Source organism: Trifolium pratense, linkage group LG5 (assembly GCF_020283565.1).
Source record: "Trifolium pratense cultivar HEN17-A07 linkage group LG5, ARS_RC_1.1, whole genome shotgun sequence".
Taxonomy (NCBI): Eukaryota; Viridiplantae; Streptophyta; class Magnoliopsida; order Fabales; family Fabaceae; genus Trifolium; species Trifolium pratense.
This window is the reverse complement of record NC_060063.1, coordinates 53,574,278-53,601,337: the sequence shown is the minus strand read 5'-3', so window position 1 is coordinate 53,601,337 and position 27,060 is coordinate 53,574,278. Positions and strand designations below refer to the sequence as shown.

At 33.3% G+C, this 27,060-nt stretch overlaps 6 protein-coding genes across 12 annotated transcripts; 4 read left to right on the top strand and 2 right to left on the bottom strand.

The window, feature by feature from the left end:
- The first annotated feature begins 217 nt into the window (after window positions 1–217).
- LOC123887209 lies at window positions 218–2,940 on the top strand. Its single transcript, XM_045936492.1, has one exon. The coding sequence runs from the start codon at window positions 718–720 to the stop codon at window positions 2,266–2,268; it is 1,551 nt and encodes a 516-aa protein (XP_045792448.1). The 5' UTR covers window positions 218–717; the 3' UTR covers window positions 2,269–2,940.
- A 3,971-nt stretch (window positions 2,941–6,911) lies between these two features.
- LOC123885754 (golgin subfamily A member 2) lies at window positions 6,912–11,881 on the top strand. 4 transcript variants are annotated; one of them, XR_006801240.1, is made up of 9 exons: window positions 6,912–7,164; window positions 7,302–7,364; window positions 7,961–8,069; window positions 8,346–8,925; window positions 9,993–10,125; window positions 10,287–10,454; window positions 10,540–10,650; window positions 11,010–11,127; window positions 11,313–11,871. XR_006801240.1 is itself a non-coding variant. In XM_045935069.1 (7 exons), exons 1-7 carry the CDS (start codon window positions 7,084–7,086, stop codon window positions 10,564–10,566), a joined length of 1,161 nt encoding a protein of 386 aa, XP_045791025.1. In that variant the 5' UTR covers window positions 6,912–7,083; the 3' UTR covers window positions 10,567–10,996. The 4 variants fall into 4 exon arrangements, 1 of the variants encoding a protein (XP_045791025.1); XR_006801239.1 differs by lacking the exon at window positions 11,010–11,127 and having other exon boundaries at window positions 11,313–11,881; XR_006801241.1 differs by having other exon boundaries at window positions 10,291–10,650; window positions 11,313–11,873.
- A 478-nt stretch (window positions 11,882–12,359) lies between these two features.
- LOC123885753 (replication factor A protein 1-like) lies at window positions 12,360–15,658 on the bottom strand. 3 transcript variants are annotated; one of them, XM_045935067.1, is made up of 7 exons: window positions 15,184–15,658; window positions 14,874–15,053; window positions 14,461–14,728; window positions 14,269–14,365; window positions 14,071–14,192; window positions 13,890–13,974; window positions 12,360–12,674 (listed from the first exon to the last, which is right to left on the bottom strand). In XM_045935067.1, exons 1-7 carry the CDS (start codon window positions 15,295–15,297, stop codon window positions 12,671–12,673), a joined length of 870 nt encoding a protein of 289 aa, XP_045791023.1. In that variant the 5' UTR covers window positions 15,298–15,658; the 3' UTR covers window positions 12,360–12,670. The 3 variants fall into 3 exon arrangements, with proteins under 3 accessions (XP_045791023.1, XP_045791022.1, XP_045791024.1); XM_045935066.1 differs by lacking the exon at window positions 12,360–12,674 and adding an exon at window positions 13,613–13,798; XM_045935068.1 differs by lacking the exon at window positions 12,360–12,674 and adding an exon at window positions 13,613–13,798 and having other exon boundaries at window positions 14,874–15,043.
- Window positions 15,659–15,787: 129 nt separating this feature from the next.
- Window positions 15,788–18,734, top strand: LOC123885752 (SNAP25 homologous protein SNAP33-like). Its single transcript, XM_045935065.1, has 6 exons — window positions 15,788–16,113; window positions 16,709–17,328; window positions 17,687–17,780; window positions 17,866–17,996; window positions 18,250–18,347; window positions 18,486–18,734. The coding sequence occupies exons 2-6, from the start codon at window positions 16,783–16,785 to the stop codon at window positions 18,583–18,585; spliced, it is 969 nt and encodes a 322-aa protein (XP_045791021.1). The 5' UTR covers window positions 15,788–16,113; window positions 16,709–16,782; the 3' UTR covers window positions 18,586–18,734.
- LOC123885751 (heparanase-like protein 1) lies at window positions 18,711–22,489 on the bottom strand. 2 transcript variants are annotated; one of them, XM_045935063.1, is made up of 9 exons: window positions 22,135–22,489; window positions 21,492–21,767; window positions 21,043–21,263; window positions 20,428–20,576; window positions 20,106–20,339; window positions 19,820–20,009; window positions 19,602–19,727; window positions 19,408–19,510; window positions 18,711–19,304 (listed from the first exon to the last, which is right to left on the bottom strand). In XM_045935063.1, the coding sequence occupies exons 2-9, from the start codon at window positions 21,699–21,701 to the stop codon at window positions 18,900–18,902; spliced, it is 1,638 nt and encodes a 545-aa protein (XP_045791019.1). In that variant the 5' UTR covers window positions 21,702–21,767; window positions 22,135–22,489; the 3' UTR covers window positions 18,711–18,899. The 2 variants fall into 2 exon arrangements, with proteins under 2 accessions (XP_045791019.1, XP_045791020.1); XM_045935064.1 differs by having other exon boundaries at window positions 22,201–22,482.
- A 2,380-nt stretch (window positions 22,490–24,869) lies between these two features.
- On the top strand, window positions 24,870–26,747 carry LOC123885750 (non-specific lipid transfer protein GPI-anchored 11-like). The gene is made up of 3 exons (XM_045935061.1): window positions 24,870–25,302; window positions 25,423–25,449; window positions 26,329–26,747. The coding sequence occupies exons 1-3, from the start codon at window positions 24,999–25,001 to the stop codon at window positions 26,367–26,369; spliced, it is 372 nt and encodes a 123-aa protein (XP_045791017.1). The 5' UTR covers window positions 24,870–24,998; the 3' UTR covers window positions 26,370–26,747.
- Window positions 26,748–27,060: the final 313 nt, after the last annotated feature.

The window sequence follows — 27,060 nt, the reverse complement described above, 5'->3', positions numbered from 1 at the left end:
TCAACCGTTAATCTAAATCGGACGGCTAACAGCATTAAATACGTACTGCGGCAAATCCAATTCCCTATTATAGGTTCCTATGCTATAAGGGATGGTTACTTGGACAAATCATATACCATTGGATTAAGAGTAGCGTAGTATCCTTAGTTGAGTACACGTGCTACTAAGTGCTATCCTCTTCTTTTTTTCCTTTTTTTTTAAAAAAATCTTTGCTTCCATGCATGGATTTCTCCTCCAAAATCCAAATATAGGGAAAGAAAGAGAAAAAGAAAGAGAGGAAGAGAGAAATAAACGCTTAATAACCCTATTTTTAATTCTTTAGTTTTGTTTTTCTCTCTTTGCCTTAGCTTGTTTAATATCCATCATTAGCAACAAATGTAACAACACAACTCTTCAAACTTTTGATTTTTTCTTCAAAACTCAACTACCCAATAAGCCACTACTTCTACTTCTACTACTATAGTAATAACCATTTCCAAACACTTCTTTGCTCTGTTTTGTTTCACTACTCATTCTCTCTCTCTCTCTCTCTTTCACTCTTTCTTTCTTTACCTTTTTTTCTGCCTTAGATCTTGCACTACCTTTGGTATTTTCTTCAACTGATGCAGTTTTCTACCTCAATTATCTGATCTCAATTCTCTTACTTTTTCTTCTTTTTCATCTTATCTTTCATCTGTTCTGTTCTGTTTCAGTTTCAGTTTCTTGAATAATATTTCAATGGAAGAAAAATCAAAATATCAAATTCAAGAATTCAAACATGCTTGCAAATTCTGTAACAAAAGCTTCCCTTGTGGAAGATCTTTAGGTGGTCACATGAGGTCTCATATCAACAACTTATCATCTGAAAAAACAGAACAGAAAGAAAAAGTTTCAATCAAAATCAACAATGGAAGTTGCATTGATCATTCTGGTAGCTATGGTTTAAGAGAGAATCCAAAGAAGACATGGAGAAAGAGAGTTGCTGAATCAAGTGAAGATAGTTATGTGTATGATAAATTCTGCAAAGAGTGTGGAAAATGTTTTCAGTCATGGAAAGCTTTGTTTGGTCATATGAAGTGTCATTCTGATCAGAAAGAAAGAGTTTTTGATGATAGTTTGGAAGATCAAGATTCATGGACTAATAATGCTAAAGATGTTGAATCAGATAATGAAATTACTGCTCCAAGAAGAAAAAGAAGATCAAAGAGAACAAGAACAAGGTATAATAACATGGTAGGTTCTTCTACTGCTGCAACTGTTACAACTGCTACAACTTCTTCTTCTGTTTCTGAAGTTGAACATGAGCAAGAAGAAGTTGCTATAAGCTTGATTATGCTTAGTAGAGATGTTAGTCCTTGGAGTGGTTTTGCTGAATCATCTGATAATAATTCTGTTTACTTCGAAGCTCGATCTTCTGTTCGAACTAATCTTGTTACTAAATTCGATGCGAAAAACAAGAATTTTAGTACTACTACTACTGTTGCTGCTGCTGCTGCTGCTACTTCTACTATCAATATTGCAAAGTTGATGAAGCAAAGTGAGAAGAAGAGTTCTGTTTCCAAAAAGTTAAACTTCAAAGGAAAAAGTTTAGAGATTTTGGATACTGAAAAAGGATTCAAGATGAACAAAACTGGAGTTTCCATTAAAGGGTTTCTGAAATCAACAAAATCTGAGCTTGATTATGTGTCTACATTGGAAGATTCGGAAGTCGAAAATGGGAAAAGCAGAGTCAATGGAACAGAATCAGCTATGAACATGGGTGATCATGAAGATGAATTCATCAAGAATTTTCATAAGAGAGGGAAATTTGAGTGTACTACTTGTAACAAAATTTTCCATTCATATCAAGCTCTTGGAGGACATAGAGCAAGTCATAAAAAGACTAAAGGGTGTTTTGCTTCAAAGATTGAGAGTAGTGAAAACAGCATTGAATTTGTAGAAACTGATCTATCTCATGAACCAATAACTGAAAGCAAGGTCATGAAGATTAGTGATAACAACATTGAATATGTTCAAAATATGAAGATCAAAGGTCATCATGAGTGTCCAATTTGCTTTAAGGTTTTTCAATCTGGTCAAGCTTTAGGTGGACATAAAAGATCTCATATGGTTGTTGCTGCTACTGCTTCTGAGAGTAGAGTTTTAGTTCAAGAACAAGTTCCACAGATTAGGGACTTTCTTGATCTTAATCTACCTGCTTCTACTGAGGAAGAAAGTAATAGTCATGCTGATTCTAATAGACCTTGGTGGATTGTTGAAGGAAATCAACAAGAGGCACTTGTAGGGTAGGGACTTATCTAGCTAAGCTTCTTAGCTTAGTCCATCACTGGTTCAACTTTAGAGTGAAGTTTTTTTTTCTTAACCTTCGATTACGAGGGGAAAGGGCCCTGGTTATGTGGAGTTCGGCCAGGAGAAAAGTAAAGTCTATTCCAACCAGGACTCAAAGTGAAGATTTAAACTGTACAGAAATTGTTCTGCATTTATTTCATTCATTCTTTACATGATTCATGTACTTTCCCAAGGTATTTTTGTTTTTCTCATTTTAGATTTTTTCAAATAGTAAGTGAGAGATGAACTTTCCTCTTTGTTTTCTTTTTTGTTTTTGGGATACTATATGTTATATTGATATTTGATACTTTGTTCATAATTTGTGCAAAGCTTTAGTTCAACATTTTGATTCTCTTAGGACTAATGTTAGTAGATTATATTAGTAACCGGAGTTCGAATTCTAAACCTTCTGATTAGTACTATTTGAATGTCTCTCGGCTCACCAATCGAGTTGTCAACTAAAGGAATTAATTTTCTAAGAGATTTTTTTTTGTAGTTGTGTTGTTTTCACCCACTTGAGATGTTGCATTCCTATAGATGTACTAAAATTGTATAAATTCCAAAAGTGACATGGTTGTGTTGTGGGGTAATTATATATTTAACTTTGTATGAAAGACAATGAATGAGGTGTTGAAAAAATGGGAATAGGTACTAGAAGTGATTTCATTACACATGAAGAGATAGAAAGGTTGATTTTATAATACTACACATAAAGAAAGCATGTGAGCACAAAGGTGGTTGTTTAGTCACCTACCATAATACCTGACTACCCATCCATCCATCTCTTGTTTCCTTCTCTTACTTTGCAGGCACACAAGTGGTGTGCTAATAAATCCTTCTCACTAATTACTATTATGTACTTTCATCACTATTATTAATAATTCATCAAGCCTGTGAGGTAGATAGCTGGACCACTACTCTACGTAACAAACTCAATGAATTTACAGCACCACAAACTACTTTAGCTCACAATAAAATTAAGCTCAGCAGTTAAAGATACACTTCTTTTTTTCTTCCTAAATTGCATTTTTGGCTGTTTAACTTTTACAAATTTATAATTTTGGTCTTTTAACTTTTATAATAACATTTTTAGCCCCCTTACTCTAGCCTTTTTTGCAAAGGTTGACCCTCGCTAATTTTGACAAAGTCGACGCACACATGGGCAGTTACTCACATGCTACGTCAGTATGTCACGTGAGTTACTGTCCACGTATGCGTTAACTTTTGCAAAAGAGGTTAAAGTTAGGGGGTCAAAAGTGTTGTTATGAAAGTTAGGGGCCAAAAATGTAAATTTGTAAGAGTTAAAGGATCAAAAGTGTAATTAATTTTTTTTTATTAAATATAACAATTAGACGAGTTGTGTTTTGAGGGCTCATTAGGGATTTTCACAAAAAAATAGGGCTCATTAGGGCTAGAGAAAATTCAATGTTTTGAGAGCACTAAATAAGATGTTAAAATATTGCCTACCAATGAAATCTTCACATCACCTCTAGAATTCGAACTCAGGTCTCTGTGGGATACAAGTTGGATTCTTATCAACTGAATCAACCTACAATGAGTCAATCAGTTTATTTTCTATTAAAATGACATTAATGTGTCGACATAGTATATGATGGGTATGCGGGTCATGTATTTGGGTATAGATCTTGCTCGAAGACAAGACATATATCAAGCAATTCTAAAGTTTCTATTGATATGGTGACAAATAAAATAAATTTGAATGGAAGGATTTTCACATTGGTGAGGCGTATTAGACAATTCTTAGAATTGAGTTGACAAGTTCATTTGACTCACACATTCGTAGCGTTAAGAAAATAGAAATGTCGATTGACTTAAGCCAATACTTCTTTTACACTATTACTGCATACCCTTTTAAAGTTTAACCACGATGAAATCTTAGATTCATGTTGAGCTGAATATGATATTAATTTGGGAAGGATGAGGTGCACCAATTGATATGGATGTTGCTATTTGTGCTAACTAGTTGAAAGAGAGTGGAGCAATACCTATATATGTGCCTGTTAATACGTCACTCACAACTAATTTAAACTGCATTTGTTGGCAACTTGGCATTGGCATTGGCATTTGGTCACTATAGTATGTAGGGAGTCCTATGTTTAACTGTAGTTTGTTGTCATTTGTTGCAAAGAACAAATATGTTGTTTGGTTTCATTAGTAGAGATGAGTGATGCTGTTGGTTAACTGTAATTTGTCTTCTGTTGGAAAGAACAAACTGCGATGAAAGCTATGCAATCTGAATAGTTCTTATTTAGTTACTAGTTAGGCAGCTATTTCTCTCAAATTGATTCTTTTTCAAGGCCAATTCTAGCATGGGAGACCCGGGAATGTCTCCTACCAGTGAGAGACCAACTTTTAGCCATTTGATTACTTTGAAAACCAAATAAGCGGTTGGGATGCAACATGGGTTACTTGCTGCTACAGTAATAACAGCTTTCCCGAGCAAGAGTATAAACAACCATATTCGTCTGTCTCCTAACAAACTTCACTTCGATGTTTATGCACGATAACATAATTTTGATAATTGCTCTCACTTGTAAACACATTCAAGTCATTTCGCTAGGGACTTCTTAATACACCCCTCGTGCCTAGCCTTGTTGAGTTTGGGGCGCGAATATGAATGGTGGGTGACCTGATCAGAAATCTGATAGCAGGCGGCTCAATGAATCGTGGAAGACACATATTCAGATAATCTCGCAACTGATGTGATACTTTTTAACCCATTTTAATATATAAAAAAATAAAGTCTAAATGAAAGTATTACATGAAACATAAAACTATATTTGTATTAAACTGTTATTACATATAGCAGCCATACATCATGATATGTATTAGCATAATTATTTTGTATATTAAAAAGATAAAGTCTGTATCAAATCAAAGCAAGAAAAAAGCTAAAATACTTGGTAGTCTGTCAACTTAGTTTATAGATAGAGTCAATGGTATTATTTATTCAGAAGTTTGATTCTAAAAATGTTCATATTCATAGTGGTACAATTTAATATCAGCATTATAATTTAAAAAACTAAAATAATATTGAAATGGAGATTAAGATCAGATGAACTATTTGATAACAGTGTGCTTCATGCACTAAAAAATGAACATGTGGCAATTAGCTTGTTATTAGTATAAGGTAGGTGTCGTGATATAAACAACAAATGATTAGTTCAACTTTTATTGGATCTTGAGTTTTCCTTTTCAATTACAGTAACAGTAAATTAAACATGGGACCCTTCTTGATGTCAGAGGACATGTATATGTGTTCTGTAGCACTAGTTGAATACCAAAAATTGCCCTATTGAGTTATATATATTTTTGGTCAATATATATATATATATGCTGGTTTTTTTTTTCAAAGATACTAACTAAACATATATTAAGAGTTGAGGAACAAGAATTGCAGTTTCAAACTCGCACTTCAGCATATATATATTGTATAAATTCGGTAAGTCTAAAAACTATAAATTGCATTGTAACTTATGTCTAAAGTTCAATCATTCATCATAACACGACTCATTTTCCAATGGACTAGATAGAGAGAATCGATCCTCCTGACATCTCATATTCCCCACATTCCATAACGTTCTAGTAAGTTAAAGACATTTAACGGCTATCTGATTTGGACATTGATGGGCGTCGTCCGTAACACCCCATCACATTACTCATCCCCTTCATCAACAATGTAAGCAACATTTATTTTTCCACGTGAAAACTTCTCACTTACTAACTTGAACATTGGACAATGTTTGTTGGTACACATTCCACCAAATTAACATCGACCAAAAGCTGCTACAGTTTGACCAATCTTCTCGATCAGCCAGATCAACATATTACATTTATCCTGGCCATATCTTAAAAGTCACGGAAACAGTACTTGTAGTGCCATTCCCAAATCAAAGTTTGACCAAAACAAACTTGGAATTACTTAAATTAACATCACTTATTGAAAATTTTGGCTGTGAATTAATGTCATGGGCACTTTCTGGTCAAAGTTAGCAATAGCATGAATATGATGATATCATATTCAAATCTAACATACACCAAAACTTCACATTATGACTCCCTACTCAGAAGTCTTATAGTTTGGTTTGGATCTAAGTCCATGGGACCATCAACCATGGACATGTACAGAGAATGTAACTACGCACTACCCACTCTACCGACTCTAATCTCTTCAATCCTTATAATTGTGCCAGTATTGCCCTTTAATGCAGTCACATTTTCTGTTTATTTTTTTTTTGTCGGTGAACCTAATGGTTAGAATTTGACTCTTGAATAAGTTGAGCGTTTGAGATTCGAATCTCGACTCCTACATATAAAATGTGATGTTTTTACCAATCAAACTAAGTTCACGGAATTATCGAAATACCTATGAAATACCGACTGATAGATTGATTCTGATAAAATGCTACATTTTACGTTTTTATGAGTGTATTTATTTCCGAACAAAGGTCACATGTAGATGAAATGGGCCTTTAGTTATCACTACGGATGATGGACCTGTTGTGGGCCAAAATTGGGCCTTTAATTTGCACATTTGGTTTGTCTGGATATACATGTGGGGTGCGAAAAGAATCTCCCATAATCAAAACCTTTCAAGGGCTTTCATGTACTATTTCATCATCATCATTATCATCACATTTTCAAAATCTATGATCCAGTAATCGATACTTTTCACTGTCTTTGATTTCGATTTCCAATTTCAGTAGTTCGAACTTGGAACAGAGTCACTGCACAAATTCCAATTTGCTTACATAAATGTCAAATTGCTTCGCAACTGATAGTGATTTTCCCTTAATTGGGGAAGAACTTGTTCAATTGGGAACACCATTCAGAGAGGTACTTTTTTTTTTTTAACCTAACTATGATATCCATTGATTGCATTTATCAATTTATTAGTTCACAAATGCAGCTTATGTATAATTTTTTCTTTTTTCTTTTTACCAATTTTTTATTTTTTTGTCTGTGATTTGCAGCATAGAAAAGATAAGTATGTTTTAGAAAGTTCTCATTCTGAAAGCTCTCAAGTGCCAACTCAGGTATATCACATGCTAAATTGCTTTCTAGATAGCATTATTTATAGGTTAAACAATCAGTAATATCTGTAATCAAATTAACTCATAGCCCATATTTTCTTAAGACTCTATATGTGGCTCAAATACCGACTAATCCGAGGGACACCAATTGAAGCCAGAGCAATTGCTCTGTGTGGATTGGCCGAACTCAGGAAGTGGCACCGGAAGGATTTGAATCTGAGACCATGAGAGGCGCACACTCCAAGGTCCCAAGCCTTCACCACCAGGCCAACCCATGTGGGTTATTGTATTTTAGTTGTGGCAATCTTAAGGCAGTAGCGAGATTTTAATTCTAGTTAAGCCATGTTCTATTATATACACCATCTAGATAGATATTTGTCAAAGAGAGAGGAATGAACAATACGATGAACACGTGGTATAGGAACAATAGAAAGTGAAGTTGTACCTTCAACTTTGACTCCCTTGGTCTTGGTTATTGAAATCTTGTCACTAATTGTAGGAATAGACACATGAAATGACTACGAAAATTCAAAATGAGTTTTTTCTTTCTTGCAAAACAACATACCAAACATCCAATCTGATTTATGACATTGATGCAGATACTAGAAGTAGAACAACATGAAAAGTCACTGTCAATGGCTCATATGGAAGATAAGAAATACATCCAGAGGTTGGAAAAAGAGCTGCTAAATTGTTCTCAAGAAATAGGTATTTTTTTTATTTCTCCATTTTTCATGGCATACAAGCAGCTGTGTGGATCAAATATATTGCATTGATGAACTTTCATTGGTAAACCGTTTTTGTGACAGTTGATTGTCATAGGAGAGTAATTTTTCTTTCCTTCTTGGATGTTATTTTGGCCTGAATATTTCTTCGTAATGACTGTCTGATTCCATGAAACACATTTATTTATTGAACAATGCACTAACATTTTGTGGTTTTGGCACTCTTTAATTTGCATAATATATTTTGTACTTTATACAGATTATCTTCAGGATCAACTCAGTGCAAGAAACACAGAGGTGACCTATCTAGAAGAGCGTGTTTGCGATCTTGAAATGGAATTCAAGGAGAAGGAAGATTTACGAAAAGAAGTTTCCAGCTTAAAGGAGAAGCTGAAAATATGCATCTCACAGCAGCTTTCCTTGGTTCAGGAACTTGAGACTAAAGAAGTGGAATTAGAGCAGTCGGCTCTGACTATGGAGGAATCATTTTCATCCATGGGATTAGAGTCTCAGTTTGAAGTCGAGAGTATGAAGCTTGATATGATGACCTTGGAGCAGAGTTTATTCGAAGGAAGGAAAGTCCAGGAAGAAACTCTAGAAGAAAATAATAGAATGGGTAGATTGATCGACAAGTTACAGGATGCACTGCAAGATGCACAGAAAACCATCATCTCTCTGAATGAAGAAAATAAGGTAATTAAAGAAAAGCTTGACACTGCCAACATGAATACTAGATTATTTTCCCAAAAGGTTAAAGACTGGCTGGAAAACAAGGACAGACCGCAAATCAAGGATCAGTCTTCTTTGAGTGAACAAAGGAGCAAAGGAGAGGACACAAGGTACATATGTCAAAGTTTTGTAATATGTATACGATTGCTATCGGGCGAATGACGGGAATTGAACCCGGGCAGCAGGTAAGGTAATAGGACAATATATCCTAAAAAGCCATTCGGGAATGTGCTAACTAAGAATGCGGGATGGACCACTTCCGGACATAGACATTGCGCCCTCCTGGGAATTATATGCAAAATTTGTCCTGCATATAGGTTGGCTTAACCTTCTATTCGATAGATTAAGAGAGTGGAATTGCCACTTCTGCTTTCAAATGAATAAATGGAAATATGGTTGGTTATAGGGTTTCTCAATCTACTTTTCCTACTCTTTCATAAAAATTCCTATTTTTACTTAAATAATAAAACAAATAGAGGGCTACTTCACAAAGTCGTAATTAATACATTATATGATCATAATTAATAACGGAATGTATGGTATTTTGAATTTGTATGAACCCAAAATAGATGGAGTGGATTGAGACAAATAAAGAAATGAGTATATCCTTTACTAGTTTATGCAAGTTGATTTATATTTCATTAGGCTCCATGTTCCTCGTGCCGATATTTCAGTTCTTAATTATATCTTGAATGCAAAATTTTGCAGCCAACACACATATTGAGAGAAACTAATAACTATCTAGTTTCAGTTTGGATGAGATTCTAGCTTATGAAAGCTTTTCAAGTAAAGTAAGTATTTAGTTTCTAACTCAAGGAAAAGACCTTTGAAAATTTGAAGTTTTTAAGTGTTTATGAAGGAGTTAAGTGAGTGAGCTTCAAAAAAAATTAAGGTTCTGAAGTTGATTTCAACTTATGAGGGAAACCATTAGTCACGGGTATTGCAAGATCATTTTGACCTCTACTGTTCTGCAAGTACTTGTGGAAAACTGCATCCAAACTAGCTTTAAATTTGGCTATACGGATAGTTATGTATGAAAAAGACTTTATCACGTCTTTTTACTAAGCGTTAGTGATAATGGTGTTGTCTGATTGCTTTCCTTTTGTCTTCACAATTTTACAATTGGAGGTACACTTTCACTAAACTTTCTAGTGATCATTTCATAATATTTCCTCAGAATTTATGGAGAAATATTGGGCCCACTCCTTGGTATTTTGGCAATGAAATTAGATCCAGCTTCAGAATTAAAAGGGAAGATGGAGATGTCCTGTCAGATACAAGAATATGAGTTTCTTGTGGAGAAACTCAAGGTACGACCATCCATCCATTTAAGCTTAATCATTGAAGTGGTCTTTGTGAATTTGTTTAACACAGAAGAGAACAATACTTATTTGACATAATTTCATGATTTAAGTAATTCCTTTGTTCTTGGAGATGTATATAATATTTTGATTTTGACTTCCTTTACTAGGAAGAATTAAGAGAGGAAAAGTTGAGGGCAAAAGAAGAAGCCGAGGACTGGGTTCAGGAAATGGCAGAGCTTAGATACCAACTTACAGGTCAGCTAGAAGAAGAATGTAAGCGCCGTGCCTGCATCGAACATGCGTCCTTGCAAAGAATTGCCGAGTTAGAGGCTCAGGTATGAATTTAGAAGCTAAAATTTCTCCTTTTTCCTCTTATTCATTTGAGGCCATTCAAAGTTGTAACTTTTTTTTTTTTTCAAGCTTCAAAGAAAGCATAAACACCCATAACTGCTGTCAGATATCTCCTTGAAACATAGAGGCTGGCATTTTTCTAATTCTTTCCGGACCGGCTTTAAAGAATGGACCTTCAAGGTTTGTATCAATGTATCATCTCAAAAGTTACCATCTTGACATAAAAATAGTTTGCTAACTAGTAGTGTCTACGAAGTGGAATAATTCAACTTAGTGTTTGTTAGATTGAGTTCAAAATCCAACATTTAATTCTCATCTCGTGATTTTCTCAACCATATGGTTTGGGTCAGTGACCTTCGAGTCTTTGACCCAGTTCCCTTGTATACTAGAAGGGGTGTGTAGTAGTTCTGGGTCCCCTTATAGCTGTTTGATAGTTGCTACACGGTACTTATGAGTTTATCTTTCGCCTTTTCATGTTAAAATTTAAAAGAACTCGTCTCTAGTCTAGTCATGATTTGTAACAAATTCCTGGCTCCCAGCTTTCCTGAGTAGGAACCAGAAGACGAATATTTTTGATGCCTAATTCAACGGAGAGAAAAAAACAACAGAAGTTTGTAATGATGACAAGAACATAGTATAGAATGACAATGCAATGAGGTTCGTTTCCTTTGATTCAGTTGTTAAAAAAATGGAGTTTGGTACATTCTTTAATACAAAATTATTGAAGTTTTCTTCATGCCAATTTCTATGTATTATCAATCTTCCACTTTCCTTTATGACTCTTGTGAAGTGTTTGTTTCTTAAGATCACTTCCACTAATTTGAATTGCTATTCTTCTGCAGGGATTGTAGTTTAGAAAAGCATCCGTGGCAAGAAAACTGATATAAATCGACTGTATTTTTTCTCAAGAAAAATTGAAATCTAGGATTTCTTCTAGTGCCTTGGTGCCAGCTTTTACTGAAGTGAATAAGTCAAAAGATTCAAAAGAAGCAAACTACATGAAACTCCATTGTATGACACCAATCCCACCTTTGACCATCACCGCTTTTGTATGACTCCATTGCTGTTGTTGTTGTTGTTGTTGTTGTTGTTGTTGTTGTTGTTGTTTGATGCCTTCATTCATCTCCAGGGCTACAAGGCTACAATATATACTCCCTCCGATCTTAAATATAAGATAAAGTTTATTTTTTAATTTCAGTATTATTAGTTGTTACGTATTATTTTTTTTAAGTTTGTTTTAATTTTGTGTCAAAAAGTTTTGTTTTAATGTAAGTATTATTGTTATTATCTTTTTTCAAGTTTTTTTATTATCTTTAGTAAATTTAGTCTAATTATGATTCCGATTGTAAGTCTATTTAAAGACAATCATATTTGAAATAAAAGGGAATTATCATTTATCATAAGATTTCAAGAGATTATTTTTCGGGTGGATTTCAGAGCTTTTATCCAACAGGTTCGTCGCTTGCAAACTTATGTTTTGTTTTAAGGCTTAGCCCTTGCTAATCCTCATGCTTCCGACTGCGTCAGTTAGCTATGATTTTTTATTTTTTTTTATTTTTACCATCAGTTTAATCCGATTCGGTGATGACATTAAGTGATCTGGTGATGATATTTTTATTTCACCATACTTCTTTTAATTGGAATTTGGATATTGAAAGAAAAGGTTATGTACCATTTGTTATATTTTTATAGTTTGGGGAGAGAGATTGATAGTTAACTAGTGTAAGACCCGTGCGGATGCACGGGTTTAATTAAAATATTTAATTAATACATAATCTAACAATTATTTTCAACCATAAATAGTAAAAATTATAAAGGATAAATTTTTTATAAATAAATTAAAAATAAAATTTCTCAAAGGTAAGACCAGATTATTAAAACTAATTGATATTTATATTCAAAGTCCGTACTACAGACACATGTTGCATGAGCATAAATAAATAAACTTTCAAATCATTGAAGCTAATGATAAGTTATCAAACATAATGACAATAAATCAGGTTCAATAACTTTGTCGATAAAACACATCAGAGACATGAGATTTATCACAAACAAAGTATTTCATAATATATATTTATCTTGAATGGAGGTCTTGCACATGATCGTAGATATGATGACCAATATATTCTTAATCCTTTAGCTTCTTTTTGAATCACTTTAGCACATTTGAATATTTGATCACAAAGTAATGATACAATTATTATCTGCACAGACCAACCCAAATAGATAAATTTCAATTCTAACTATAAGTAAATTACAAACCAATTAATATTCATCATCAGGAATAAGGGCATTCCACGACTTAATAAAATTACATACCATATATTAAAGAAAAATACCAAGACCTAGAAAACCATCAACAATTAATCATTAATATCAATCAAACGATACCGCGTCTACGATAATCATCGCAATCTTCACAATCTGCCAGATCTATTTCAACGACCTCAATATAAAAAACAATCTTAAATTCTTTCTCTCCAAATTGTTGTCCCATTGAAATGCAATTTTCAACAATATAGGGTTCAATATAATTAGCTAAATCCTTGCTAATGGGTAAATTGGCCAACCTTCGAGATAAAATGAAAGATAAAATAGAGAGATAGAAAAGAGGAATCTTGAAACTGTATTTATAGATAGGAGATACAATAAAATCACTTTCGGTTGGTATAGGTTGAAGTCCAGCCAAAGGCTGAACAAAAAGCTTATAGAATCCTTGTACATGAAGTTCTATTGTTATTGCTTTTTCATCGGAACTATTTGCAGACACTTTAGTAGTTTCTGCACTAATTGTGTGGTTATAGATTTTGCTAGGAATTTTAAGTTTCCATAGATCTAACATTTGGAGTGGAGTAAGGTTTGTGGGATTATTTGAGGAAGAAGACATTGAAATGGAGTAAGGTTTGTGGAGTAAGGTTTGCACACGTTACCTTGGTGTGAATAATCTCATCTATGAATATATGATTTTATAGAGTATAGATAGGAGAGTGTTAGAAGGTACTCCCTCCGGCCTCGTATCTAAGCAAAAGTATCATTTTTATGTTCATTGAAAAAATGATGTATTTAGTCTAAATTTTAGACTAAATACATCCATTTTTCAAATAATCTAAAAAAGTTATTTTTAATTACATATAAGGCCGAAAGGAATACGGTATGTTTATAGATTAAAATTAATATTTGCATTGGATCCTGCTCCCTCCAATCTTAAATATTAGTAAAAATTATAACGTATTTGATCAATAAGTGAAGTATGTTTATGTATTATGTACTCATAGCATTAATTTGCTCAATACTTTTTTCGGAGTTTGACATACCAGCAATGGCTAACCTATATAATAAAAATAAAACATAAACATATAAGATAGCAATGAGAAAAATCTAGTGCATACATTAAGATTGGCAAGACAACAATAGCATACCCCTTTCTTAACTCGGATGTCTCTTTAATCTCAGGGTCAAGAAAAATCCTTGTGGTATTCATAACATCTTGAATGGAAACTTTCCCTATGATTGGAAAAGATTGGAAAAAAAAAAAGGGATATTATTACACACTTGTACAACCACAACTAAGAGAAAAGAACTAAAATAACAAACACTCACCTCTAAATATTTTAACTTTGGCAAACTGTAGTGCAACAACGTGGAGACCGGAAGGACAATTACCAATTAATCTTTGCAACTCATCAACATGATCACCAAACAACGCGCATTCACATTTACCACTGATCCGATTGAAAATTTAGTGTGCAAATAAATTTAGGCAAAAACCAATATTAACCGACTTAAACTTGGTATTACCTATTGTCTGTAAGTTCAAGCACAACCATCTTGATGACTTTGCCAGCACGAATATACTCCCTCTCATTTGATATACCAGAGATTAAACCAATGACATCTACACAATGACATAAGAAACAAATAACTTGATACACAATGACCATTAATCGATGAAAATTACAAAATTTGTAAGGTTCTTCAAATCAAAATTACCTATTAGGTAATCATAGTTAACAGAGTAGCTAGCCACTTCAGCAAGATCGGTGAAAGAAAATCCCAAAATAGGAATATCAGAACTCGCAAAATTCTGAACTTTGGTATTCGATCGAAAAATCAATTTGTAAGGATGCAGAGTTGTACGATAAAATCCAACGACTGGAACAACATCAAAGTTTGATAGCTTATAAACTTCCCCTTCCTTTAATTTATTCTGGAATAGGTAAACCAATTCTTTCCTTATCAAGGCATGAATCTTACCTCCATGTGTATTATTCAAAGTTTCGTTATTTATAGATCAACCATCACCAAGAACACGAGAAACATATCAAAACAAAACCAAAAAAAAATAATCATACACAATAATCAATTCTATGAATTAGCAAACAAACCAAATATTACGAACAAACCTTCTCATCTATCAGCACCATTTCCATAGAGTTCAACTCATTAGGCTTCATAAAAGAAGAAATTGCCCACATACGGAGGACACGAACTTTGAACTTCCATGAATTATGCCCAGGAAGAACATCGCACAACATGTCAAATTGGGTTGCCATTTCGAAATCGAATTGGATGACTGATTCAGCCTCAAATGCAATGGAAGAAGAAAAGAAATTATGGATATTTATAAGTGAGAATCACAAACAATAACACACTGTTGAGAATAGTCTTATTCAAATGATTATAGAGAAAAGAAGAATCAGAATATATTCTTACCCAATTGCTAGAAACAAAGCCGCATAGTATTCCCATAATCAGAATCAATTTACGCGCGCAAAGCTTTTGAAAAACGAATCTAAAACACCCTATTAAGCTGGAACAATCGCACATGATAAGCTGGCAGTGTTTCTGTGAGCATGTTGGTGTGAAAGCTCCTGGAACGGCGAAGAGAACGGCTTTTTTGCCTTTTGTTAGGTCGGAAACTGTTATGGTTTGGACTTCGCCGGCGGGGTCGAGGTATGAGAAGGTGGATTCGGGAAGTTTGTCGCCGACGGAGATGGTGGCGGAGATTTTGGATGAAGTGGAAAATCGGAGAGGTTTTTGTTTTGAAACGGTTGAGTTTGAGGGGGAGGGTAAAATTGGAAGAGAGGGTTTTGGTTTTGGGAGATAAGAGTGATGTGGTGGTGGAAGAAGAGAGGAGTCTAGAGAAAGAGAGAGATGTATCCATTGATGAGAATTTTGAGGTACAATCTAATAGTAAAAACCTTATTTTTTCTAAACAAACAGTGGTCCAATCAAGGAGAGTTCAGTATTTTGAAAACTGGATGATTTTTGGCTGAAATAATTCTCGACGAATGGGTTTGCATTGTTAATATATAGGATTCAATTCCACATAGACATAGCACATCATGCACCTCAACGGCTCAATTCAGAAACAACAACAACCTATAATAATAAATAAATAAATAAATAAATAAAGAAGAGCGCATCATCACCAAAAAAAAACACGTTTACAAGAAGTTTTTGCAAACTGTGTTTTGTCTGCACTTTCCACTCTCCACAATCCGACTTTTTCTTGACGCGATTTTCCAATTCTCCTTACATTCTTCTAAACCCTCTTCTCTTCTCCGAGGATTTCTCATCAATTCTACACATTCTTATAATTTTCCTTTACGATTCTTTCTACATCTTCCGTTAATTCCCAAGGTACCCTCTTTCTTTCTCTTCCACAAGTTTCAATTTTTATTATTATTCTGCTAAATTAATCACTTAAATCCATCTGGGTCATTTTAGATTTTTCTTGTAATTATCGTATAGTCAACATCACTTCAATTTTCTTTCTTGTTTCATGTTCTTCTTTAGGTTTCTTCAAAAAAAGAATGTTCTTTCATTTTCTAAGTGTTGATTTTTATAGCTTCTTCTTGATTTTGCTTTTTTGAACTTTTAGGCAACTATGATGCAAATTTTGTACCTTTTTTTTTATGCATACTGGTTTTTTTTTTTTTGCAGTCTTTGTCAATGGTTGGTGATTGATTTTCTTTCTTTGTGTTGCTTTACTGTTATTGTATGAATGTTTTTATATATTCTATCTACCCTAGTTTATCTGTTTTTCCCTTTTTAGTCAATATTAGGTTATATAAAGTCAAACAAGTTTTAATTATTTGTATATGGTTTCTTGTGGTATGATAAAATTAATGGTTTTGTCATAAGTGGATTAAGAATATGATATTTGTGTTGCTTTTGCTTATTGTTGTTGTTGTTGTTGTACATTAACTGAATAGTACTTGCTTGCATATTACAGGGAGAAAATTCAATATATTTGTTCTTATTGATGAACGGTTTACCTTGATCTGTTTCTGATTCAATTCTGCGAAAATGTTCAATTCAAAGCAATCTCCTGTGAAAGTTGGTAAGCACAACTCCGTTAGTCCTGTTAATGATGTTAAAACCTGGTCGAACCCGTTTGATTCTGATGACGAGGAAAAGGATAACAAAAAGTATAATTCCTCAAAGAAGACTTCTTCAGAACGAGCATTAGTTACTTTAGAAGTGAACACTAACCCATTTGATGACATTGATGACACTAAGAAATCGTCATCATCTACGTATGCCCATCAGTCAGCAGACCGGAACAGTAAGAAATCTTCATCATCTATGTATGCTGGTCAATCAGTGGACCAGAACAGGTACAGGAATAATTTTCGTGATTCTGGCGGATTAGAGAATCAATCCGTACAGGAGTTGGAGAATTATGCTGTTTACAAGGCTGAGGAGACTACGAACTCGGTCCACAATTGTTTGAAGATAGCAGAGAATATAAGAGAGGATGCTACCAAGACTTTAGTCACCCTTCATCATCAGGGTGAGCAAATTACTAGGAGTCACCAAGTTGCTGCCGACATTGATCGAGATTTAAGTCGGGTATAATCTTCTTAACATACATTTCTTCAACTTGCTCCTATATGGTGGTTTCTTCATGTTGTTTTTACCTTTGTGAAAAAAATTGTGTCGCTTTTCATAGCACTCTTGTAATGAAACCCTTTCAAATTGGTATTGTGGACTAAGAGACAGTTTTGATAAACTTCTCCACAAGCACTAATAGAAAAAGAAATATGATAAGAATCTTGCAATACTATGAGTATTTAAACAATAGCTTCTCTTATAAGTTTATAACCACTTTTTCATAAGTGAAGAACCATAAACTTATTTTGATTTTGAGCAAACTGAAGCTGTGCCTAAAATTGACTAAATTTTTTACGCTCTTATAACCTGCTTCCAGGGAGAAAAGCTTTTGGGAAGTCTTGGTGGCCTCTTCTCCAAAACTTGGAAACCAAAGAAGACACGAACAATAACAGGCCCTGTTATTTTTGGAGGTTAATATTTTCTGTTTGTGTTTTCTTTTCCAATTTTAATTATTTTGGGTTGTGTCATTGACATAATGTGTCTCATGTTATGTAGATGATCCGGTTAGAAGAAAGGGAAACCACTTGGAACAGAGAGAGAAGTTGGGATTGACTTCTGCATCCAAAGGGCAGTCCAAGCTGCGGACTCCACCTCGGGAACCAACAGCTGCACTTGAAAAAGTCGAGGTTCGTATCAACTCGGTGAAAGATTAAATTGTTGCATAAATCCTATGAACTTAACAGAGCATTAGTTTCTGATATAAATCCAATTAATATTTGTTGGTTACTTTCTACTAGTTTGCATCAAATCAGTTTTATTCGCTGCCATTAATAATATTGTACACTCTCTTCATCTTTCATTTGTGATTTTTCTCATTACCTTGCACTTTATTGAGTGTTGATAAAGAATTCAAATGCTAAATAAAATGTCTTGAAACAGTTTGAAAAGGAGAAGCAAGATGATGCACTGTCAAATTTAAGTGATCTATTGGGAGAGCTTAAAGACATGGCTGTTGACATGGGATCGGAAATTGAAAGGTTTGCAATCTATTACTTTGTTTTATCTTAATCAAACTACAAAGTGATGGTTGATTTGGCATCTGTGTCAATCTTTTAGAAGGACTTTACTTGTTCTAAGGTTCTCATAATTAATAATTATTTTGGTAAATGTTGCAGGCACAACAAAGCCTTGAGTCATCTAGAAGACGATGTGGATGAGTTGAATTTCCGAGTGAAAGGTGCTAATCAACGCGGTCGTCGTTTACTTGGAAAATGAGATTGATTTTTTGACTTTTAATCATTGTTTTTTCATATTGTAATGGATCCATCATTTGGGTCAAAACAATCTTTAGTGTACACTTACTGAAATTTGAATTTGCTACAGATTAAATTCACCTTTTGTGCAATGCCACTTGCTCCTTTCAATTTTCTTTTCATCTTGTGACAATATTAGTAAGAATTACAAATGTGGTTTCAACTTTGATGTGAAGAAAAGTATACAGTTACTATATAAAATTTCAATGAGATCTTACAATCCCATATTCCTAATGCTCACTCTTCTGCAACATTCAAGAAACCTTTTTTTTTTAATTAAACTTTACTATTTCCAAAACAAACTGGAGCATCAAAGTTGGGGTATACAATAAATGCAATGGATAAAGGAGCTATATGTATAGGAGAATGTACATTATTGAGTACTGGATCCAATCTAGGAATTTCTCCATCATCTGTTAACTTTAGTGATTTACCATTCAGCAGCATGGTTTTGCTTTTAAGGTAATTATTTTTTGTAGTTAAATGGTACTCCTCCCTGAATATGACATCTGATCCTTTTGTTCCAACCCAAGAAAATGCTCTCTTGAGATGATTAATGAATGAATTATCTACATGGATGCTACTTTTAGCATCTTCATTAGTGACATTCGCGCGGCCATGAACATCGAGTATGAAATTAGTCTGATTGCTTAAATTGATTAGCAAAAATGTTACTCCATCCTGCACAATGAGACAAATTATTGTTATAAGAATTGTGCTACTAAGAGTATTGTTGAATATCAGCATGCAGTTTTCTATATGATCTTGTATCAGCTGAACTTACTCTGCCTTTTGAACAATGAGCATAAGTGCGTAAAAATGGCGAAAAAACATCACTGGAAACTGCAAGAACACTTTTCCCCATGAGCTGATGCCACAAAAGTGCACTGCTCAAAATCAAATCGAAAACATAGGATTAGCTATATTAAAAAACTTAGCAAACTTGCAACAATTTGACATTTTTCAATTTACACTTGCCTGTAGTAGTCAGGATTGGGAGTGAAAGTGGTGGTATTAAGAAGGCCATAGTTTCCTCCAATTAAGGTCTGTCTGCAATAGACCTTAGTGTTGTATTTGGATGAAATTCCAAGTTGATCTAAGTACCTACAGTTAATTTAAACTTCAGAATTTTGAATTTCATATCAATAATTTCTCATTTGTTACATGAAATGATGGAAGCAATGGCCAAACATTACCAAAAGCTATTCACAAATGTGTTAGAAACATAACGACCGCCACTGTTGAATGCCCCGCCAGCTTCTCCAACCCAAGCAACCGACCAAGGACCATGTTTCTGAATGGTTTCTGACAGATTGCCAAAAATTGTTTCTACCTTGCTCAAGCGCGCTGGATCTAGAATCTTATTTACAAGATTCCCATCACTACCTAAACAAAAACAAATCATTTATACCTCTAAAAAAATATCCTATCAAATGTTAAATATCCTCAAGTAATGACTATAGTATAAAGAACTATGTAAACCTGCTCCCAAATTATATACATGATGAGTCATCACGTCGACAACGCCTGAACCTGAAACCTCTAGAAGTTTATCAAACCATTCCTTTTGATAGAATCCTCCAGGTGCTATAAGTGAAGGTTTGAAGTTTGCATTCTTGTATAATGTGTTTAAATTTTGCTTAAGCTTTATCAAATCTTTCCCATATTGTACAGCACCAACACTTGCACCAATGCCTTTACCACTCAACTCATTACCTATATGACAGCATGCATAGAATTAAGTTCCAATGAAATATACTTGATCATAAGTCATAACAAATAGCTTTTCTTCTGTTTGTCTTACCAAATTCCCATGAATCAATTTTGTATCCCTTTGAAATAGTGTAATTTATTAAATCATAAGTATTTGTATTGTCCCAATCTCCTCCCCAAACATTATGACTAATCAGGTGCCTCCCAAGGAGTGCATTCAAACCAAAAGTGATCATGGCCCTGCAAGTGATTAACTCAAACTAAAGTTCCACCATAAAAATTATTTTTCTTTACAGTACTCGAAATTGTAAGGATTAAGCAATTTAATCTTTCAAATTTATGAAATAGCACGTTAGTCCATTAAATAACATCAATCGATTTAGTCCTTCCACCGAAATATGTTTTTAGACTTTAGTTAACATCCATCAAAGTCGATGAAAGATCTACATGTTGACTTTAATAGTCTATTGCTGTATCGAGACAAACATAGAATTTTTAAAACCGTGGTGCTAAATTTGGAAAAATGGCTTAATTGACTAACGTCGTTCAACTTAAGAGAATAAATTGCTATTTCGCAAATTTAAAGAGCTAAATTGACCAATCTTTACAATTTCAACTACTAAAATGTTGATTTAGTCATTGTTCCTACCATGCTACAAAGAGTGATAGAAAGTGACTTTTAATAAATAGGAAAATTCTCACTTACCCTGTGTTGTTGAAAAAATGATTCAGCTCATCCCACCTTTTCATTTGTAAACATCCCTTTGAAAATCCAAACAATCCACCTTTCATCTTTTGAAATGGTTGACAAGGGGACTTCAAATTTCCTACCTCATAGTACACTTGATCTTGCAATGAACCTCCAACTCTTATCCTCAAAGGCTTCAGTGCTTGGATTGCCTTTGCAAGGGTAGGATTAGATAAGTCCTGAAAAGCCAATCCACATTGAAAATGTGCAAGGGATATATATGAGCTATGAAGCAAAGACACAAACACGAACACCACACATGACACTGACACGTCTTTGATGAGAAATAATTTAAGAAATAAATTAATTAAATATAATCACATGTGTTGGTGTCGGACACCAGACACGTCTTTCATGAGAAGTGTTGGTGCTTCGGGGTATATGAGTACGTATATAATAATACTAACCAAATTCAGAACAGATGTATTGCCCCAGGGGCAATAATTGTAGTCACACTTATCATGAGGCCACCAATCAATAGTAGCACAAATGAAGTTATCATCATTTTCAGCAATTGCTTGAACTCCATCTACTATAATAGAACCATGTTCAACATCTTGAGTTAATGTCAAACGAACCGAAGCGAGAAAGAGAAACAAGACGAGGTGAAATCCCATTAATTAGTAGTAGAAGATCAATTGCAATAGCATCCAAGACCAACTCAACTTATCAGAATAAATTTACTGCAATGAAAAAGATAAGAAGTGAATACTACATGATTGCAATCTTTAGCATTAAACATATACTATAAGTTGCATTAATTTAAGAGTTTAATTTTGATACATTATGAGATCATATGTTGCATGACTTTAAACGTAGTTATGACTAAAATCAGACATTTTTAATGATCTGACGATTATCATTGATTAAGAATGTAAAATAAAAAGTTACATTGAAAAGGTATAGGAATCCTAAATGCTAAATCTTGAGCTATAAGCTAAACCAAATATTCCCAGAAGACAGGAATGAAAAGCAAAAGGAAAAAATCAAACTTGAAGAAACCCAGATGAAGAAATAATGAAAAAACAACAACATAACATAAAAACCAACCTCGGTCTTGTTTCGATCCACCACTAACGAAGAAGCTTAAGGCACGAATAATAACAGTTTTGTTACCTTAATTGCCAAAAAATGAGAAGTTTCTTTGCGTGTAAGTGACCCAGAAGAGAGGATTTACAATTGTGAAGCAACCACATTGAGAAGGAAAGGATCAAAGGACAATGTTGAAAAATTAAGATGGGATGAACCTGTCTCAGATAAGGTTTATGGCTTCAAGAAGACACCAAAAAACAATAAACATAAACAACTATAATGTATGTTTGATTTTGATTCAGCTGAGGTTGTTTGTATGTTGTGATGATGAGGTAGGTGGGTGTAGATTCTTGCCTCCAAATTAACCTTTCAAATATTAGGTGTCCTTTTGTTGGAGTTGTTCAACTATATACATCATTTTTGGTAAAACGCTAAAATTAAATTAACGCAGGATCTTTCCAAACTAAACCAACTGTCGATTCTCTTTTGTCTTTATTTTTTTTAATATAAATTTTGTAAACATTTATTTATTTACTTTTCTTTGAAACCAAGTCTAGTGGGCTTGGCTTCACCGAAATTTGATGTATTTATGGAATGAAACTTGGTCTATTAATTGTCTTTCCTTTAATATTCAAAGGATGATTGTCACCCTAACCTCTTGTTTCTCATCCCACTCAAGTACCAACTCGGAAGAGATACATGTTAAATGGAACAACAATAACCACTCCGGTGTCATTCTCAATGTTGATGGAAGTTGCCTCGGATCACCTGCTAGAGCCGGCTTTGGAGGAGTTATCAGAAATGACTCAGGCTACTATTTGTCAGGTTTCATTCATGGATCCTCAGACATATTACTTGCAGAGTCTCACTTTGGCGAAAAATATGGCTATTGATGAATTGGTTTGCTACTTTGATTCCCTCCACTACATCAACCTCATAAAAGGTCCCAATATAAATTATCATGTCTATGTCGTGTTGATTCAAGACATCAAAGAGCTGGTTTCTCAAAGTAACACTACTCTTTGCCACGCTCTCAGAGAGGAAAACAATTGTGCAGATTTCTTAGACTCTTCAGATTCTGATCTTACGACTCACACATCTCCTCCAGAAAGTCTCTTTGATATTCTTCGGAGCGACGCGGCTGAAACTTTCTACCTTTGAGATATTATCTTTTTCTCTTTTTATCTTTTTTTTTATTAGCCTTGTAAAAAAAACAAATATTAATGATTAAAATATAATACCATATTTTTCTAAGACTGCCCATTTTAAACAGAACTATGAGTCAAACATAGAAAACCAAAACTAAAAGTACAGTAAAAAATTGGAAAAGTCATTTTAGATGAAAAGTCATTTTCCAATCCTTTAATATTTAGGAAAATAATTACTTGGAGAGTAATTTTTATTTAATTTAATAATCCTTATCACTGAAACAGAGTCAGAGAAAAAGACTATTCTAAATCAAATTTATTCAACACTCGATATAATAATATTCAACTATACAATCATTTATGCGTAAAAAAAAAAAAACTATACAATCATTTATAATTAGTTGTAGGATCCAGAATTCCAGATCTACTTTTATTTTATAGATTTTTAAACACATAAAATAGAATCAACATTTTTTTTACACAAAAATCAAGAGTTTTTAAAAAATTTATAAATTGACAAAATCAACGGTTAATAATTCATTCCAAATAATAGTGTTTTCTTTTGAAGTAAAATTAGCTCATTTCATTTCATAAAAAGTACTAATAGAAAAAATACAACTAACAGGATGATAAAAGTTATAGGGACTAAGTTTTATCACAGAAGTTCTATCAAGATTATGAGCAACTCTATTGACTTATCTCCGTAAAGTTAGGTTGTAATTAACGTTAGAATAAATAAGAGTTTTTAGCTAATTCTCATACATACGATTACTAGTCACCGCATTGACAACAAGTTGGCGATCACTTTCAAACATGATTCTCTCAAAGTTGCAAAACACAACAAGTAGAAAAGCGTGTTGAAATGCAATGGTTTCAAATTCAATCCGTGTAGCAATAGGGAAACACCATCATATGAGCTTGAACGCGACCAAAATTGTCTCGAAAACAAATACCAATACCGAATTTTTCTTCGGTTGAGAATAGAGCTCATCAATGTTTACTGTCTATACTAGCACAATGAATAATGTTGTAAGGGTGTGTGCATGCTCGGATAATTGAAGATGGGTGAAATTAAGATATACAGTGTGGTGATCACAAGGTATATCTCCGCACGCAACTGCATGAACTAATATATGAAACCATAACCAGATGATTAAAGGACACAAGTATATATTGTTAAGAGTTCGACATTGATTCCACAAGTATGACCAAATTTTAACAAACAGATTCATGGTGGACCAGTGACAGAGCTAGAAAAATTAGAGGCTAAGCAAAATATATAAATAGTCCAATAAAGAATCACAGTTTTATCATAAATTAACCCTTAATTTTTTATATTTTTTTTTTCAGAACCCGAACAACTGTCCAAACTTGTTAGGCCTTAACTCCGTGGTGGACCACACTAGTCCACCCTACACTTCGCCTCTACTATAACCACAATTTGTACACCTAAAAAGTAGTTGAATTATAAATTTGATTTAGTCCACCTACTACTAGTATACTAGTAGTAATTAACTTATGAGTCACTTCTTTGAAGAAAAGAAATAATTATGAGTCACTTGAATTAAAAAAATAATAAAAAAATTAACAAACTTGTGAGTCAATGTGTGAGTTGTGTGTAGAAGAGAGATATTCGGGTTCCATTATTTACTATAACCATATGTTAGAAACATGAAGGTTAAAGATTTTAGTTGCTAACAAAATACAATAATAGAGAAGTTTGTGTGATGCAAGATGGCAAAAGTGTTTATTTTGGCATTTCTACTTATGTTGATGTTGTCTCCATCAAATTCCTTGTCTACACCAAATAATTATTGTACATCAATTATAAATGATATGGTGATAGAGTGTCTACCATATTTTGTAGACCACAATTCATCACAATCACAAGATTCATGTTGCTATGCTGTTGCATATGTTGTAGCAACAGCTTCTAGTTGCATTTGTGATATTCAAATGAAAATCAACAGTTTGTCATTGGATGTCTCAAAGACAATGAAGTTGCCTTCTGTTTGTGGAGTATCACTTCCTTGTGAATGTAAATAATTAATTCTTTTACTATATATATTTTCTTTTTTTTTTTAATTAAGTTTTATATGTTCATGATTATGTTTACATTGGTTGATACTAACAATATTATTTTATGTTCTTGTTGCAGTGCATGTTAGTGCTGCTCTATCCTCAGGTATGTAAATCATGTTTTGGTTTTATTTTTTGTGAGGAATTAACCATATACATTGGGTTGCTTATATGAACATTTTTAATTCTATTTTTAAAAATTAACATTGTCTTTTAGCCTATATTTTTTGGATTATTAGAGAGATAAACCAAATCGAGTGAAATGGTCATTTAAACTATTGAATTTTTAGTAAATGTAAAAGGGTCATGTTAACATGTGCACCAAGGGCATATGTTAAGATTCTAAATATAGAAAATTGCATTTAATGTTAAAAAAAATTTAATGCTTAAAAAGTTAAATGCACAAATTTCAATATATTATTTCTACTTTTATTTTCTTAACATGTGCCTTTGGTGCACATGTTAACATTTTCCAATGTAAAATACAATAGAATTGGTTGTAATAATTAACATGATGATTATCCATTTTACTATTTTAGCCTTCCTTAAATTTTAGATGGTAAGAATGTATGGGATGTATAGCACTTTGTTTTTTCTTTTCATTCCATTGATGTATTGTTCATTTTATGAGTTTGACTTTGGAAGTTAAGGGATAATTTAAGGAAAATGCGTTATTATTATTATTAACTTTTTTTTTTCTTTCAATTAATCTAGTCGCTAGATATTCCAACTTTAAGTCTTTAAGATGGATAAATGGTATGATCGGAGTTTGAACTCTAAGCCCCTGTATATATATATATATATAATTGAATGTTCTCTGAATATATAATGTGTTGTTTTATTTAAGTATGTAAAAGAATTAAATATGGTAATATTATTTTAGAAGTTGTGTCCACAATTTCATAAAAGGTTATAATTTTTTTTCTTTTCAATACAATTTTTTTCTCTTTTATCATAAATTTATGTTTGTTATGTGACATTGTAGTTGATCTTCGTGGACCATATGCTCTAGAGAATTCGATTTAAAGTCCATTTCTAAAAAGTGAAAGTTCATCACAATCTCTTTCACAACTTGTTAAGCTACTCAGCTATGGTTCAAATTCTCCAATAATGCTACATTTAGCACCAGAGCCAGGCCAAATCAAGAGTCAGATGATAGTTTTATAATTGTGACGCAATTTATGTTAGTTGTTAGTTTAATTTTTTTAATATTTTGTTAGGACTTGAATCTTGGACCTCCAACTCATTTTAACCGTTATTAATTGAGCTACCCATCTCACCCTAATCAACCATAGATTAAACGCAAATAATCTCATAGTAGACATAGCATTGTTATTTATGTAATTGTTTTTGTAAGAATTATTTTGTACGAGTATTTGAGTATTAAATAACTTTGTAATGTATTTTGGGAACTCGAATTTTGTATACTACTTATTAGTTATGACCTAACTGGAGGTTCGTTCCTAAGCCACTAAAATCTCAAAAACGGCGCCCCTAACGATCGGTGGTGTGGATATAAAAGACACTATGCTACCAAAGTTAGGTAGTGTGATATCATCATATAAAAAGTGAAAAAGCTGGTTGTGCTTCTAGATCTTCATGTTAAGGTGGGATGTCATATGTGGTGAACTTTCGAATTATACAATATCATTCCCAGCCCTGGATTGGGGCACCTCAAGTATGATCGATAACGGGCCCGTTGTTAGACCTTTATGAC